General features: G+C 46.9%; 1 protein-coding gene across 1 annotated transcript in view; it reads right to left on the reverse strand.

Annotated features, from left to right (window-relative positions):
• LOC121571845 (CUB and sushi domain-containing protein 3-like) overlaps positions 1–15565 on the reverse strand; it is a 558910-nt gene that overhangs the window by 51883 nt on the left and 491462 nt on the right. Inside the window, exons 57-58 of the mRNA XM_041883584.2 lie at positions 3202–3384; positions 42–218 (exon numbers count right to left, since the gene is read on the reverse strand). Of these exons, the coding sequence (XP_041739518.2) occupies positions 42–218; positions 3202–3384 (360 nt within the window). The remainder of the gene's footprint in view (positions 1–41; positions 219–3201; positions 3385–15565) is intronic.

Consider the following 15565-nt stretch of genomic DNA (forward strand, 5'->3'; position numbering starts at 1 on the left):
GGTGCAGTTGGGTGCAGTGAGGTAGGTTTATGAGGACTTACTGGTGCAGTTGGGTGCAGTGCCAGACCAAGTGGCATTGGCCAGACACTGGCGGGTGGTGGAGCCAGTCAGCAGGTAGCCGTCCATACAGGAGTAGGTGACCGAGTGAGAGTAGGTGGTGCCGTCCAGCCTGTACACACGGCCGTTACTGGGGCTCCCCGGGTTCCCACACTGCACCGCTGGACAGAGAGGTGAAGATAGAGTTCGATTGAATGATTGGGTTTATGTGATAATTCAAAAATACATGTGAAGTTGTTCCATCACATACTATAAAACCACATTGTGGTTATATACTGTATATTGGTTAGATTTGAGCTTCTATGGTATGGAATCGTCTCTGATAAAGACTGTCTATTTTACTGTAAAGTGTTTTTGGTGATTTAAATGCACTTTAAATAAAATGTGAATTGATATGGTCTTATACTGTACGTCAATGCTAAGTACAGTATTTGTTCCTGCCATGAAATAATCACTGCCCCTTTCACTGCTCCTGCATTCAAACCCCATAGCATCCACTCGGTCTAGCTAAATAAGTCATTTTCCTGGAAATATGTACTTAAAAGCTGTTAACAAAAGAGTTGAGAGAAATTACTAGCATCTAGGTAAGAGTGGAATGGTAGGACAACCATTGTTTGAGGGATCCTCGTGGATATGATTTATGCAATGTCCAGAGTGGGATTTCAAGAGCTATGAAAGGAGGCTTAGGGAAATCAACAAGCAATTTGCCATGATTGTGTCCCTGAAACATTTGACCATGCTTCCATATGTGAGGTACTTAGAGAGAATATCAAATAAATCCACATTGCCACTGTCAAAGAACCGTCATTAAGTCATGAGTTAGGGGTTGTGCACTACTATTGAGGGAATAAGGGTGGCGTTGAGGGTGGGTTGGGCTGAGTGAAATGTGAAATGTCACAGAAAAAGGGAGGTATAACAGACTCCAGGATGGAATGAGATAAAAGCTGAGAAGGGCTGAGAGAGAAAGAATGAGAGAGAGAGGCAATGAGAGCGAGAGAGAGCAAGAGAGAGGCAGAGAAATAGAGAGAGAACGAGAGAGAGGCAGAGAGAGAGAGAAAGAGAGAGCAAGAGAGAGCGAGAGAGAGCGAGAGAGAGGCAGAGAGAGAAAGAGAGAGCAAGAGAGAGAGAGAGAGAGAGAGCGAGAGAGGCAGAGAGAGAGAAAGAGAGAGCAAGAGAGAGAGAGAGAGAGAGTGAGTGAGAGAAAGAGAGAGAGAGAAAGTGAGAGCAAGAGAGAGAGAGAGAGAGAGAGAGAGAGAGAGAGCGAGAGAGAGAGAGAGAGCGAGAGAGCGAGAGAAAGAGAGAGAGAAAGTGAGAGCAAGAGAGAGAGAGAAAGAAATAAAGAGAGAACAAGAAAGCGAGATTCAGATAGAGAAAGAGAAAAGGGAGTGTGAAAGAGAGAGAGCGTGCAATGGAGAAAGAGAGAGGTACCCAGTCAGCCTTGTGGAGGAACTGGCTGGCAGGGCCTTCAGGGGCTGAGAAGTTAACAATCTGTAAATCTATTTAACTGAAGAGCTGCAGTGGCTCAGAGGGAACATGGAGGACAAGCCGCCGTTTCGAGATGACACTAACGCTATCCTGTCACGTTGGAGAGGAGATGAATATGGTGGTTCAGAGGAGCCTGAGGAGGAAGGAGTGTTCTTCTCTGCAGACAGAGAGAGAGACACACACAAACAACCTCCTTTGTCTTTCTCTGACACCTGGGCATTTGGGGTTGTCTCTGAGTGTTTGACTGTCACCTGCACCATTTGTCTCTGGGTGTCTGACTGTCACCTGGGCCATTTGTCTCTGGGTGTCTGACTGTCACCGGGGCCATTTGTCTCTGGGTGTCTGACTGTCACCTGGGCCATTTGTCTCTGGGTGTCTGACTGTCACCGGGGCCATTTGTCTCTGAGTGTCTGACTGTCACCTGGGCCATTTGTCTCTGGGTGTCTGACTGTCACCGGGGCCATTTGTCTCTGAGTGTCTGACTGTCACTTGGGCCATTTGTCTCTGGGTGTCTGACTGTCACTGGGGCCATTTGTCTCTGGGTGTCTGACTGTCACTGGGGCCATTTGTCTCTGGGTGTCTGACTGTCACCGGGGCCATTTGTCTCTGGGTGTCTGGCTGTCACCGGGGCCATTTGTCTCTGGGTGTCTGACTGTCACCTGGGCCATTTGTCTCTGGGTGTCTGACTGTCATCTGGGCCATTTGTCTCTGGGTGTCTGACTGTCACGTAGAGACACGTTTGAGTACATCTCTTCAATTACAGCTCAGTCCAAGCTCCCTGTTGCCAATTCCCACCTTTCAGAAAGGATTCCTGCACAATGGAAGGGAGTGTTTCTAAAGCAGTGTTTTCACTCAGTGGGAGGTCGGAGGGAGCAGTGGGAGGTCGGAGGGAGCAGTGGGAGGTCGGAGGGAGCAGTAGGAGGTCGGAGGGAGCAGTAGGAGGTCGGAGGGAGCAGTGGGAGGTCGGAGGGAGCAGTGGGAGGTCGGAGGGAGCAGAGGAGGAGAGGAAAAGGGGATGAGAAAAGCACACCATTAGTTCCGGCTTGGTGCTGGGAAGCAGGATGTTGTAAAGCGGTGTGGAGGGTTGTGTTCCAAATGGCACCCTATTACCTAAATAGTGCACTTCTTTTGACTGGAGCCCTGTGGGTTCCTGGTAAAAAAAGTTGTGCACCATATAGGGAGTAGGGTGCCATTTGGCATGCAGATTAGGTTTGGGGAGCAGAGCAGAGTGGACAGTTGACTAGCTACATGGTTCCCTCAGCAAACAAAGGGAAGTAATGTTGCTGTGTGCCCCTGGTGTGATGGCTTGTCCCGTCTCATCTTATTCAGTGTGCAATGTGATGCTAGTTATAGGGGCTCCTGCAGTGAGAGGAGGCTCCAGTAGGCTAAAGTGCTGCTGTGGTGTTGAGATGTCGTGGGACACAGACTGCACTGCTACACTGCCACATTCAATTAGCTCTAGGCTGGAGGTGCACAGCCGGAGGTCGCTGGAGGTGGAAGAGGCTGGATAGGGGTCGATAAAGCACAGCTATTGTGTGTTGCTGAGATTTCTAGCTCTCAGAGATACGCTGGCTGGAAATGGAATGGTACAGCGGCATGTTGGACTCAAAGGACCATAGAGGTTGGGGGGATGGAAAGTGTGTGTGTGTGTGGTCTCACGTTTGCAGAAGGGCTGTGTTCCAGACCAGGTGCCGTTGGGAAAGCACATCCTTTCAGCAGAGCCAATCAGCTCATAACCCTCAGAGCAGCTGAACTGGACTTTACTGCGGATCCTGAAGTCACTCTCCTCTCTGCTGCCCTGCGAAGGGGTGCCTGGGTCCCCACACGTCCCCTGGGAGTCACCTGCACAGGCACACACACACAGAGACAAACACACACACAGAGACAAACACACACACACAGAGACAAACACACACACACACACAGAGACAAACACACACACACACAGAGACAAACACACACACACACAGAGACAAACACAGAGACAAACACACACACAAACAGAGGCAAACACACACACACACAGAGACAAACACACACACGCCAGCCCGCAGGCACACAGGGAAAAACAAAAGCATAGAAAGAGTTAATAACTTCTGGTGTTTCGTTCACAATCACATGTTCCAAAGGCCATGGAAACAAACCACAACCCTTTTTGTCATTGAAACCAGCGAAGGCACCTGACTCCCCCTCTCTGGCCTTCTTCCCTTTCCCTTTCCCTTCCCTCCTTCCCTCCTTCCCTCCTTCCCTCCTTCCCTCGTCCGCTGTATTTATTCCGGGTGTAAACTCACAGAAAACCGCCAACGCACACTGATTTCCATCTCACGCCGATTTCCATCTCACACCGATTTCCATCTAACACCAATTGTCCTCTCACCGATTCCCGTCTCACACGATTACCCTGTCACACCGATTCCCATCTCACACCGATTCCCCTCTCACACCGATTCCCATCTCACACCGATTACCCTCTCACACCGATTCCCTTCTCACACCGATTCTTCTCTCACACCGATTCCCATCTCACACCGATTCCCCTGTCACACCTATTCCCCTGTCACACCGATTCCCCTGTCACACCGATTCCCATCTCACACCGATTCCCCTGTCACACCAATTTCCCTGTCACACTGATTCCCATCTCACACCGATTCCCCTCTCACATCGATTTCCATCTCACACCGATTCCCATCTCACATCGATTCCTTAGTAGCGCACCGGAAATTAATATTCCTGATTGATTCAGGAAGCTGCCATACATCTCCTCCCCCCTTCCTCCATCCCCTCCCCCTCCATCGACGTAGCTCATAATCCGGTAGCCATGGTCTGCGTCCCAAATAGCACCCTATTCCCTATATAGTGCACTACTTTTGTTGGGGCCCATAGGGCTCCGGTCAAATGTAGTGCTCTACATAGGGCACTACTTTTGACCGGTTCCGGTCAAATGTAGCGCACTACATATGGAATAGGGTGCCATTTGGAATGTACTATTGGTAGCCTTGCTCCTCACCTGAACCAGTCACACATCCATCACAGAGACAGACACAGACAGACACACCAGTCAACACTGCTGATGTGGAAATGACCACCTGGAAGTAATGGAGGCCATACATCCAGGATCTAGGAGATAGGGGACTGTGTGTGTGTGTGTGTTAGTTTGTGTGTGAGGCCGTGTGTGTGTGTGTGGCCAAGACAGTAATCAGAGTTGATGTTGTCCCAGGAGACTGGGAGACAATACAAGACTGTCCACTCCAAACACTCATTCAGACGTAATGGTATCTCTGTCAGATGGCTCAAGTACATTGAGATACTTATGTCTCATCAGTGACAGATACACTACCGTTCAAAAGTTTGGGGTCACTTAGAAATGGCCTTGTTTTCGAAAGAAAAGCATTTTTTTTGTCCATTAAAATATCATCAAATTGATCAGAAATCCAGTGTAGACATTGTTAATGTTGTAAATGGCTATTGTAGCTGGAAACGGCTGATTTTTTATGGAATATCTACATAGGCATACAGAGGCCCATTATCAGCAACCATCAGTCCTGTGATCCAATGGCACGTTGTGTTTGCTAATCCAAGTTTATCATTTTAAAAGGCTAATTGATCATTAGAAAACCCTTTTGCAATTATGTTAGCACAGCTGAACACTGTTGTGCTGATTAAAGAAGCAATAAAACGGGCCTTCTTGAGACTAGTAGAGTATCTGGAGCATCAGCAATTGTGGGTTCGATTACAGTCTCAAAATGGCCAGAAACAAAGAACTCGTCAGTCTATTCTTGTTCTGAGAAATGAAGGCTATTCCATGTAAGAAATTGCCAAGAAACTGAAGATCTCGTACAACGCTGTGTCCTACTTCCTTCACAGAACAGCACAAACTGGCTCTAACCAGAAGAGAAAGAGGAGTGGGAGGCCCCGGTGCACAACTGAGCAAGAGGACAAATACATTAGAGTGTCTAGTTTGAGAAACAGACGCATCACAGGTCCTCAACTGGCAGCTTAATTAAATAGTACCTGCAAAACACCAGTCTCAATGTCAACAGTGAAGAAGCGACTCCGGGTTGCTGACCTTCTAGGCAGAGTTGCAAAGAAAAAGCCATATCTCAGACTGGCCAATAAAAATAAAAGATTAAGATCTGGCTTTTTCTTTGCAACTCTGCCTAGAAGGTCAGCATCCCGGAGTCGCCTATTCACTGTTGATGTTGAGACTGGTGTACGACACTGCCTGGCATAGAATAGTGTAAGATCAGTGAATAGTGACCAGTCTATAGGATTCTGGGAGGATTCTATGACTGGGGGGAGGGGTCTAGGTAGTAAAGTGATAAGTGCTGGCTTGCGCGCCCAAACACGTAGACGTACGGAGGGGGGAGGTACGGAGGGGGGAGGTGGCAGACAGTAAATAAATAATGTGATAGGAATAAGACTAAAATCTAGATTTTCTGATTAAAATCTAGATTTTCTGATTATAGTTCAACTATGGTTATGGGTTGTGTAAATTAATAAAACAGGCAGTGTTGATTTTGGGATGTAAGACTGGGATGTAGTAGTTTGCGGGGTTCAAATTGAACGACTCACTTATTCAACAGGAATAGTGGGGGGAGGAAGAGAGTTATTTTTTGTGCTGCCGAATGAGTTGATAATTTAAAAACTACTGAGAATAGAGTTAAATGTATGCTTGTCAACGATAGCAAGTATTTGTTTTATTAATTAGAGCCTAATCAGAAAGGACAGTTACAGAAATTGAATTGCGAACTGGAAATTGCGATAGAGCTGTGACAATGATTTGAATTGAGAACAAAGGAAAATAATTTATGGTTCTAGTTCGCGGGTAAAAGAGAGTCGTACTTGCTTGATTGTATTGAGCTGTAAGAGACATTTGAAGCAGATGTCTGAATAGTTGAATGGAAAACATTTTTTGGACAAATTCAAATTGTTATTACTTTATTCTATAGGTTACGTAACACCATTGGTGTATGCAAATAATTGGTGAATTCTAAAACGATAATTTGTTTTCGTTACGTGGACCAGTAGATTGCAAGTAGCTTTAGCTATTATGCTGATGGGATAGCGCCAACTTTATGTAGGTTCTAAATTTGTTGAACAACAAGTTGGTATTTGAAACTAAATTAATGCAATAGGCTGCAGTAATAACATTATCAGAAAAAGGCACAATCTAATGCGAAACAGCTATTACCTATGTCATTGATTCAGTAATGAGACCAGGATGATAGTAATAATAGAAATCCAGGTAGGAGAATTTAGGATAGGGACTAGCTGTCCAGATATAGACAAAAGAGGATGAGTTAAGGAATAAATGCCAAGACAAAATACAGAACGATACGTGTGAGGTTTTTGAATTGGCAACAATTGAATTAGCTCTGCAGCAAGAACAGAAACCATACCTCACCTTAACAGTATTGGGGGGATAATTTTTTTTTTACATTCTTGTGTGACACAGGGGCATGTCGTGCAGGCTGTGCAGTCGACAGGCCCAAAGGGATTAGGATTAAGGGGGGAAAAATTCCTAGTACGCTCTGCCTCAGGCCATCAATTTATAGAGCGGTTATCAGTTCCTTTGACTTTACAATATGGAAATTCAGGAGGAGAAGTATGCATACCTGTACTGATATCAAGCCTATGACCAGTTAATCTACTAGGAAGAGATGCTATGACTCAGTTGAACGTAGCTGAAACACCGACTGAGAGGGGTATGAAGGCATATGTGGTACGGGATAACATGGTAGTGAGCGGGGAGGGAGAGCCAGGCTATAACCAGGAATTTGGAAAAGTCTGAACCTCAGGAAGGAAGCCAAATTTAAATTTATGTAGATGATGTTCTATTGGCTAATCCCACTCAAGAGGGATGTAAGAAAGATACACTCCAATTGTTAACCTTTATAGCAGAACAGGGACACAAAGTTAACAAAATAAAACTTCAACTCTGGCAGAGCGAGGTGATTTACTTAGGACATACCATAACTCAGGAGGGGCGAACGTTAAACTCATCCAGGAAAACTGCTATGCTTGGAGCACCAAAACCGTTAAACAAGAAACAAATGATGAACCTTTTGGGAATGATAAACTACTGTAGAGTGTGGGTACCACATTATGCACTGCATACTGGTAAATAAAGTGATCTTATCTATGGGAAGGCAATGGCAGCCCATGAAAAAATCATTTGGAACTCCGAGGCGGAGGTAAAAAAAAGTTGCTCACTTCCCAAACAGTCTTAGCTTTTGATGAGGGAGATTTTTTTAGTGGACTCTGAGATAAAACTGGGTAAATCACGAACATAGAGTTAGAATTCTTTGTTGCTAGGCAAATTACTGAATTGGGTTATTTCACTGTGTGTGTGTATATTTGAAAGATTTAAGTATGGACCTGTCATGTCCAACAATCAGTCTTCAGATCAAGCCCGGGAGAGCCGGGGTTGAACAGAGTTTAAACTAAACATTTGTGTTTTTACAAGATAAGGGATTGATTGATTGTATTATTATTGATCCTGAACTGAATGAAAGTCGAATTTAGCCGCCATAATGGACAAAAAAAGTAGGCAGAGCGATAAAGAAGCAAGGGGCAGTCTCGAAATAATGGATATGGCATAAGGATAATTTACCAATATTACCTAAGTGATTGTTAAGAGATGTGGACAAAAATTTGTGCTTTTCTTTTGAAAACAAGGCCATTTCTAAGTGACCCCAAACTTTTGAACGGTAGTGTAAATCTCTCTCTGATGCTACACAAAATATTGGAAAGTCATGGAGAGAACATGGACAAAGTGCAATTGGTATCCATATGAGATTTGAACAACAAATGTTATAAACAATTCAGTACAAGTGAGATAAATATTTAAAAAAATAAGAAATTCTATCTAGAGAATATATCCATCCATAAATGTACTTATGATATCTATTTCTGTCATGTCCAGACAAATACCTAACGTTTCCTCCCTGTGTGCATAACCAAAGCATTCCAGTGGGGACCTCATTGTTCGTTCCATAAATAAGTCATAATTTATTAACAACAGACTGACTGTGATCCCAGGCTTGAGTGCAGCTGACACACACACACACACACACACACACACACACACACACACACACACACAAAGTGGAGTCGCAATTCAACGGCTCAGACACAAGACGTATGTGGCAGGGTCAACAGACAATCACTGATTACAAAGGGAAAACCAGCCACGTCACGGACACCGACGCTCTTGCTCCCGGACAAGCTAAACACCTTCTTGAGGGTAACACAGTGCCACCAACGCTGCCCGCTCCCAAGGACTGTGGGCTCTCGTTCTCCATGGCCGACGTGAGTAAGACATTTAAGCGTGTTAACCCTCGCAAGGCTGCCGGCCCAGATTGCATCACTAGCTGTGTCCTCAGAGCATGCACAGACCAGTTTGCTGGAGTGTTTACAGACACATTCAATCTCTCCCTATACCAGTCTGCTGTCCCCACTTAGTTCAAGATGTCCACCAGTGTTCCTGTACCCAAGAAAGCAAAGGTAACTGAACTAAATGACTATTGTCCCGTAGCACTCACTTCTGACATCATGTAGTTCTTTGAGAGGCTAGTTAAGGATCATATCACCTCTACCTTACCTCTCACCCTAGACCCACTTCAATTTGCTTAACGCTCCAATAGATCCACAGACAATGCAATCGCCATCACACTGCACACTGCCCTATCCCATCTGGACAAGAAGAATACCTACGTAAGAATGCGGTTCATTGACTATAGCTCAGCCTTCAACACCATAGTACCCTCCAAGCTCATCATTAAGCCCGGGGCCCTGGGTCTGAACCCCGCCCTGTGCAACTGTGTCCTGGACTTCCTGACGGACCGCCCCCAGGTGGTGAAGGTAGGAAACAACACCTCCACTTCGCTGATCCTCAACACAGGGGCCCCACAAGGGTGTGTGCTCAGCCCCCTCCTGTACTCCCTGTTCACCCATGACTGTGTGGCCACGCATGCCTCCAACTCAATCATCAAGTTTGCAGACGACACAACAGTAGTAGGCCTGATTACCAACAATGACGAGACTACAGGGAGGAGGTGAGGGCTCTGGCGGAGTGGTGCATTGAAAATAACCTCTCTCTCAACGTCAACAAAATGAAGGGGCTGATCGCGGAAACAGCAGAGGGAGCTTGCCCCTATCCACATCGACGGAACCGCAGTGGAGAAGGTGAAAAGCTTCAAGATCCTCGGTGTACACATCACTGACAATCTGAAATGGTCCACCCACACAGACAGTGTGGTGAAGAAGGAGCATCTTAGGATGCTGAAGAAATTCAGCTTGGCCCCTAAGACTCTCACAAACTTTTACAGATGCACAATTGAGAGCATCCTGTCGGGCTGTATCACCGCCTGGTACGGCAACTGTACCGCCCTTCAACCGCAGGGCTCTCCAGAGGGTGGTGTGGTCTGCCCAACGCATCACCGGGGGCACACTGCCTGCCCTCCAGGACACCTACAGCACCCAATGTCACAGGAAGGCTAAAAAGATCATCAAGGACATCAACCACCCGAGCCACGGCCTGTTCACCCCGCTATCATCCATAAGGCGATGTCAGTACCGGTGCATCAAAGCTGGGACCGAGAGACTGAAAAACAGCTTCTATCTCAAAGCAATCAGACTGTTAAATAGCCATCACTAGCCGGCTACCACCCAGTTACTCAACCCTGCACCTTAGAGGCTGCTGCCCTATATATAGTTGAAGTTAGAAGTTTACATACACCTTAGCCAAATACATTTAAACTCAGCTTTTCACAATTCCTGACATTTAATCCTAGTAAAAATTCCCTGTCTTAGGTCAGTTAGGATCACCACTTTATTTTAAGAATGTGAAATGTCAGAACAATAGTAGAGAGAATTATGTATTTCAGCTTTTATTTCATTCATCACATTCCCAGTGGGTCAGAAGTTTACATACACTCAATTAGTATTTGGTAGCATTGGCTTTAAATTGTTTGACTTGGGTCAAACGTTTCGGGTAGCCTTCCACAAGCTACTCACAATAAGTTCAGTGAATTTTGGCCCATTCCTCCTGACAGAGCTTGTGTAACTGAGTCAGGTTTGTAGGCCTCCTTGCTCGCACATGCTTTTACAGTTCTGCCCACTGTCACGATCGTCGAAGGAGGAGGACCAACGCGCAGCGTTGAATGCGAACATATTTTATTTATTAGAAAGATAACACGAACAAAACAACAAACGATAACGTGAAGTCCTTGGTTAACACACATAAACCAACACGGAACAAGATCCCACAAACACTGTGGGAAAACTGGCTGCTTAAGTATGGTTCTCAATCAGAGACAACAAGCAACAGCTGATACACGTTGCCTCTGATTGAGAACCACACTGGCCAACATAGAAATACAATACTAGAATGAACACAAACACATAGAAACTACACACCCTGGCTCAACATAGCAGAGTCCCAGAGCCAGGGCGTGACAGTACCCCCCAAATAAACATAAACCGAACAGGGGAGGGCTGGGTGGGCATTCCTCCTCGGAGGCGGGTCCGGCTCTGGGCATGACCACCACCCCTCAACTATCCCCCCGTAGTGCCCCTGGTCCGGTCTGGCCCCGCTGGCTGGAGCTGGACTGGACATCGGTGGAGTGGATTGCTTGGACTCCGATGTGGAGCAGCTGACCGGTACCTGACCAGGTACTGGTGACCCAGGCACGGGTTGTGCCGGACTGACGATGCGCACCACAGGCTTGGTGCGGGGAGCAGGAATGGGCCGGACCGGGCTGACGACGCGCACCATTGGCTTGGTGCGGGGAGCAGGAACAGGCCGGACCGGGCTGACGACGCGCACCATTGGCTTGGTGCGGGGAGCAGGAACAGGCCGGACCGGGCTGACGACGCGCACCCCTGGCTTGGTGCGTGGAGCTGGAACAGGCCGGGCCGGGCTGGCGACGCGCACCGTAGGTTTGGTGCGAGGGGCAGGAACAGGCCGGACCGGGCTGGCGACGTGCACCATTGGCTTGGTGCGGGGAGCAGGAACAGGCCGGACCGGGCTGGGAACATGCACTACTAACTTAGTACGGGGAGGAGGAACAGGCCGGGCCGGGCTGGGAACACGCACTACTAACTTAGTGCGGGGAGCAGGAACGGGTCGGGCCGGACTGGGAACACGCACTACTAACTTAGTGCGGGGAGCAGGAACGGGTCGGACCGGACTGGGAACACGCACTATTAACTTAGTGCGGGGAGCAGGAACAGGTCAGGCCGGACTGGGAATACGCACTACTAACTTAGTGCGGGGAGCAAGAACGGGTCGGGCCGGACTGGGAACACGCACTACTAACTTAGTGCGGGGATCAGGAACGGGCCGGACCGGACTGGTGACACACACCACTTGCTTGGTGTGAGGAGCGGGACTGGGTTTCTTCATAACCCTCCGCTCCCTCAGCTGCCTACTCAGTTCCTCTCGCCTTGCCTCTACTCTCTCCTTCTCCCTTCTAGCATCCAGTAGCTCCTCCCTCTGACCCACTAACTCCTGCTCTCTCCTTACCAATAGCCCCCTTAACCTGGTGGCCTCCTCTCCTAACCTCCCAATACGCCCTGTGGCTGCCTCCTGCTGCCCCGTCGCCCATGCCGTGTGCCCCCCCCCCCAAATTTTTTTTTTGGGTTGCCTCTCGTCCATCCGACGACGACACTGTTGACGCCGTTGCTCCTCTCTCCGGCGCGCCTCCACCGTCTCCTCCCACGGACGGCGATCCATCCCGGCCTGGATTTCCTCCCAGGTCCAGGACCCCTGCCCGTCCAATATCTGCTCCCACGTCCAGGCTGTCTGCTCCTGGGCACGCTGCTTGGTCCTATATTGGTGGGATCTTCTGTCACGATCGTCGAAGGAGGAGGACCAACGCGCAGCGTTGAATGCGAACATATTTTATTTATTAGAAAGATAACACGAACAAAACAACAAACGATAACGTGAAGTCCTTGGTTAACACACATAAACCAACACGGAACAAGATCCCACAAACACTGTGGGAAAACTGGCTGCTTAAGTATGGTTCTCAATCAGAGACAACAAGCAACAGCTGATACACGTTGCCTCTGATTGAGAACCACACTGGCCAACATAGAAATACAATACTAGAATGAACACAAACACATAGAAACTACACATCCTGGCTCAACATAGCAGAGTCCCAGAGCCAGGGCGTGACACCCACACATTTTCTATAGGATTGAGGTCAGGGCTTTGTGATGGCCACTCCAATATCTTGACTTTGTTGTCCTTAAGCCATTTTGCCACAACTTTGGAAGTATGCTTGGGGTCGTTGTCCATTTGGAAGACCCATTTGCGACCAAGCTTTTAACTTCCTGACTGATGTCTTGAGATGTTGCTTCAATATATCCACATCATTTTCCTTCCTCATGATGCCATCTATTTTGTGAAGTGCACCAGTCTCTCCTGCAGCAAAGCACCCCCACAGAATGATGCTGGCACCCCCGTCCTTCACGGTCGGGATGGTGTTCTTCGGCTTGCAAGTGACCCCCTTTTTCCTCCAAACATAATGATGGTAATTATGGCCAAACAGTTCTATTTTTGTTTCATCAGATCAGAGGACATTTCTCCAAAAAGTACGATCTTTGTCCCCATGTGCAATTGCAAACCATAGTCTGGCTTTTTTATGGCGGTTTTGGAGCAGTGGCTTCTTCCTTGCTGAGCGGTCTTTCAGGTTATGTCGATATAGGACTCGTTTGACTGTGGATATAGATACTTTTGTACCTGTTTCCTCCAGCATCTTCACAAGGTCCTTTGCTGTTGTTCTGGGATTGATTTGCACTTTTCACATCAAAGTACTTTCATCTCTAGGAGACAGAGCGCGTCTCCTTCCTGAGTGGTATGTTGGCTGCGTGGTTCCATGGTGTTTATACTTGCGTACTATTGTTTGTACAGATGAACGTGGTACCTTCAGGCATTTGGAAATTGCTCCCAAGGATGAACCAGACTTGTGGAGGGCTACCATTTCTTGGCTGATTTCTTTTGATTTTCCCATGATGTCAAGCAAAGAGGCACTGAGTTTGAAGGTAGGCCTTGAAATACATCCACAGGTACACCTCCAATTGACTCAAATGATGTCAATTAGCCTATCAGAAGCTTCTAAAGCCATGACATCATTTTCTGGAATTTTCAAAGCTGTTTAAAGGCACAGTCAACTTAGTGTATGTAAATTCTGATCCACTGGAATTGTGATACAGTTAATTATAAGTGAAATAATCTGTCTGTAAACAATTGTTGGAAAAATTCCTTGTGTCATACACAAAGTAGATGTCCTAACTGACTTGACAAAACTATAGATTGTTAACAAGAAATTTGTGGAGTGGTTGAAAAACGGATTTTAATGTCTCCAACCTAAGTGTATGTAAACTTCCGACTTCAACTGTACATAGACATGGAATCACTGGCCACTTTAATAATGGAACGCTAGTCACTTTCATGATGTTTACATACTGCTTTACTTATCTCATATGTATGAATACATATGTATACTGTATTCTATTCTACTGTATTTTAGTCAATGCCACTCCGACTTTGCTCTTCCTAATATTTACATATTTCTTAAATTCCATTCTTTTACTTTGAGATTTGTGTGTGTTGTTGTGAATTGTTTGATACTATTGTACTGTTGGCGCTAGGAACACAAGCATTTTGCTACACCTGCAATAACATCTGCTAAATATGTGTATGTGACCAATAAAATGTATTTGATTTGACACACACACACACACACACACACACACACACACACACACACACACACACACACACACACACACACACACACACACACACAGCTAGGTACTGAAGGCAGTAGGCAGTCAACAGACAGGCAGGCAGTAGTGTCCCTGGCAGTGGCAGCCCAGGGGACATACTAAAGTGTCTGCTATTAAAGAGCTGCAGGCCTGTTCGCTTTACATATTAATACGCCAGCGGGCCATTTTTACAGCTTAGCCAAAGTCCTTCCCACCGATGCCCCCGTATCCCTCCACAACCCAACTCTCAGGAGGGAACTACTTTACAGCTCAGAGCCGTGGAGGGTTATGTTATACCACTGGGATGTTAATGTTATATAGACCTACCTAGCGTTATACAGTATATCCCCTTGCAGCGGACATGTACAGTGAGGGAAAAAAGTATTTGATCCCCTGCTGATTTTGTACGTTTGCCCACTGACAAAGACATGATCAGTCTATAATTTTGCCCAAGCTGAGGGAAGGAGGTTCTCACCCAAGATTTGACGGTACATGGCCCCGTCCATCGCCCCTTTGATGCGGTGAAGTTGTCCTGTCCCCTTAGCAGAAAAACACCCCCAAAGCATAATGTTTCCACCTCCATGTTTGACGGTGGGGATGGTGTTCTTGGGGTCATAGGCAGCATTCCTCCTCCTCCAAACACGGCGAGTTGAGTTGATGCCAAAGAGCTCCATTTTGGTCTCATCTGACCACAACACTTTCACCCAGTTCTCCTCTGAATCATTCAGATGTTCATTGGCAAACTTTAGACGGCCCTGTATATGTGCTTTCTTGAGCAGGGGGACCTTGCGGGCGCTGCAGGATTTCAGTCCTGTTACTAATTGTTTTCTTGGTGACTATGGTCCCAGCTGCCTTGAGAACATTGACAAGATCCTCCCGTGTAGTTCTGGGCTGATTCCTCACCGTTCTCATGATCATTGCAACTCCACGAGGTGAGATCTTGCATGGAGCCCCAGGCCGAGGGAGATTGACAGCTTTTTTGTGTTTCTTCCATTTGCGAATAATCGCACCAACTGTTGTCACCTTCTCACCAAGCTGCTTGGCGATGGTTTTGTAGCCCATTCCAGCCTTGTGTAGGTCTACAATCTTGTCCCTGACATCCCTGGAGAGCTCTTTGGTCTTTGCCATGGGGGAGAGTTTGGAATCTGATTGATTGATTGCTTCTGTGGACAAGTGTCTTTTATACAGGTAACAAGCTGAGATTAGGAGCACTCCCTTTAAGAGTGTGCTCCTAATC

Source organism: Coregonus clupeaformis, chromosome 8 (assembly GCF_020615455.1).
Source record: "Coregonus clupeaformis isolate EN_2021a chromosome 8, ASM2061545v1, whole genome shotgun sequence".
Taxonomy (NCBI): Eukaryota; Metazoa; Chordata; class Actinopteri; order Salmoniformes; family Salmonidae; genus Coregonus; species Coregonus clupeaformis.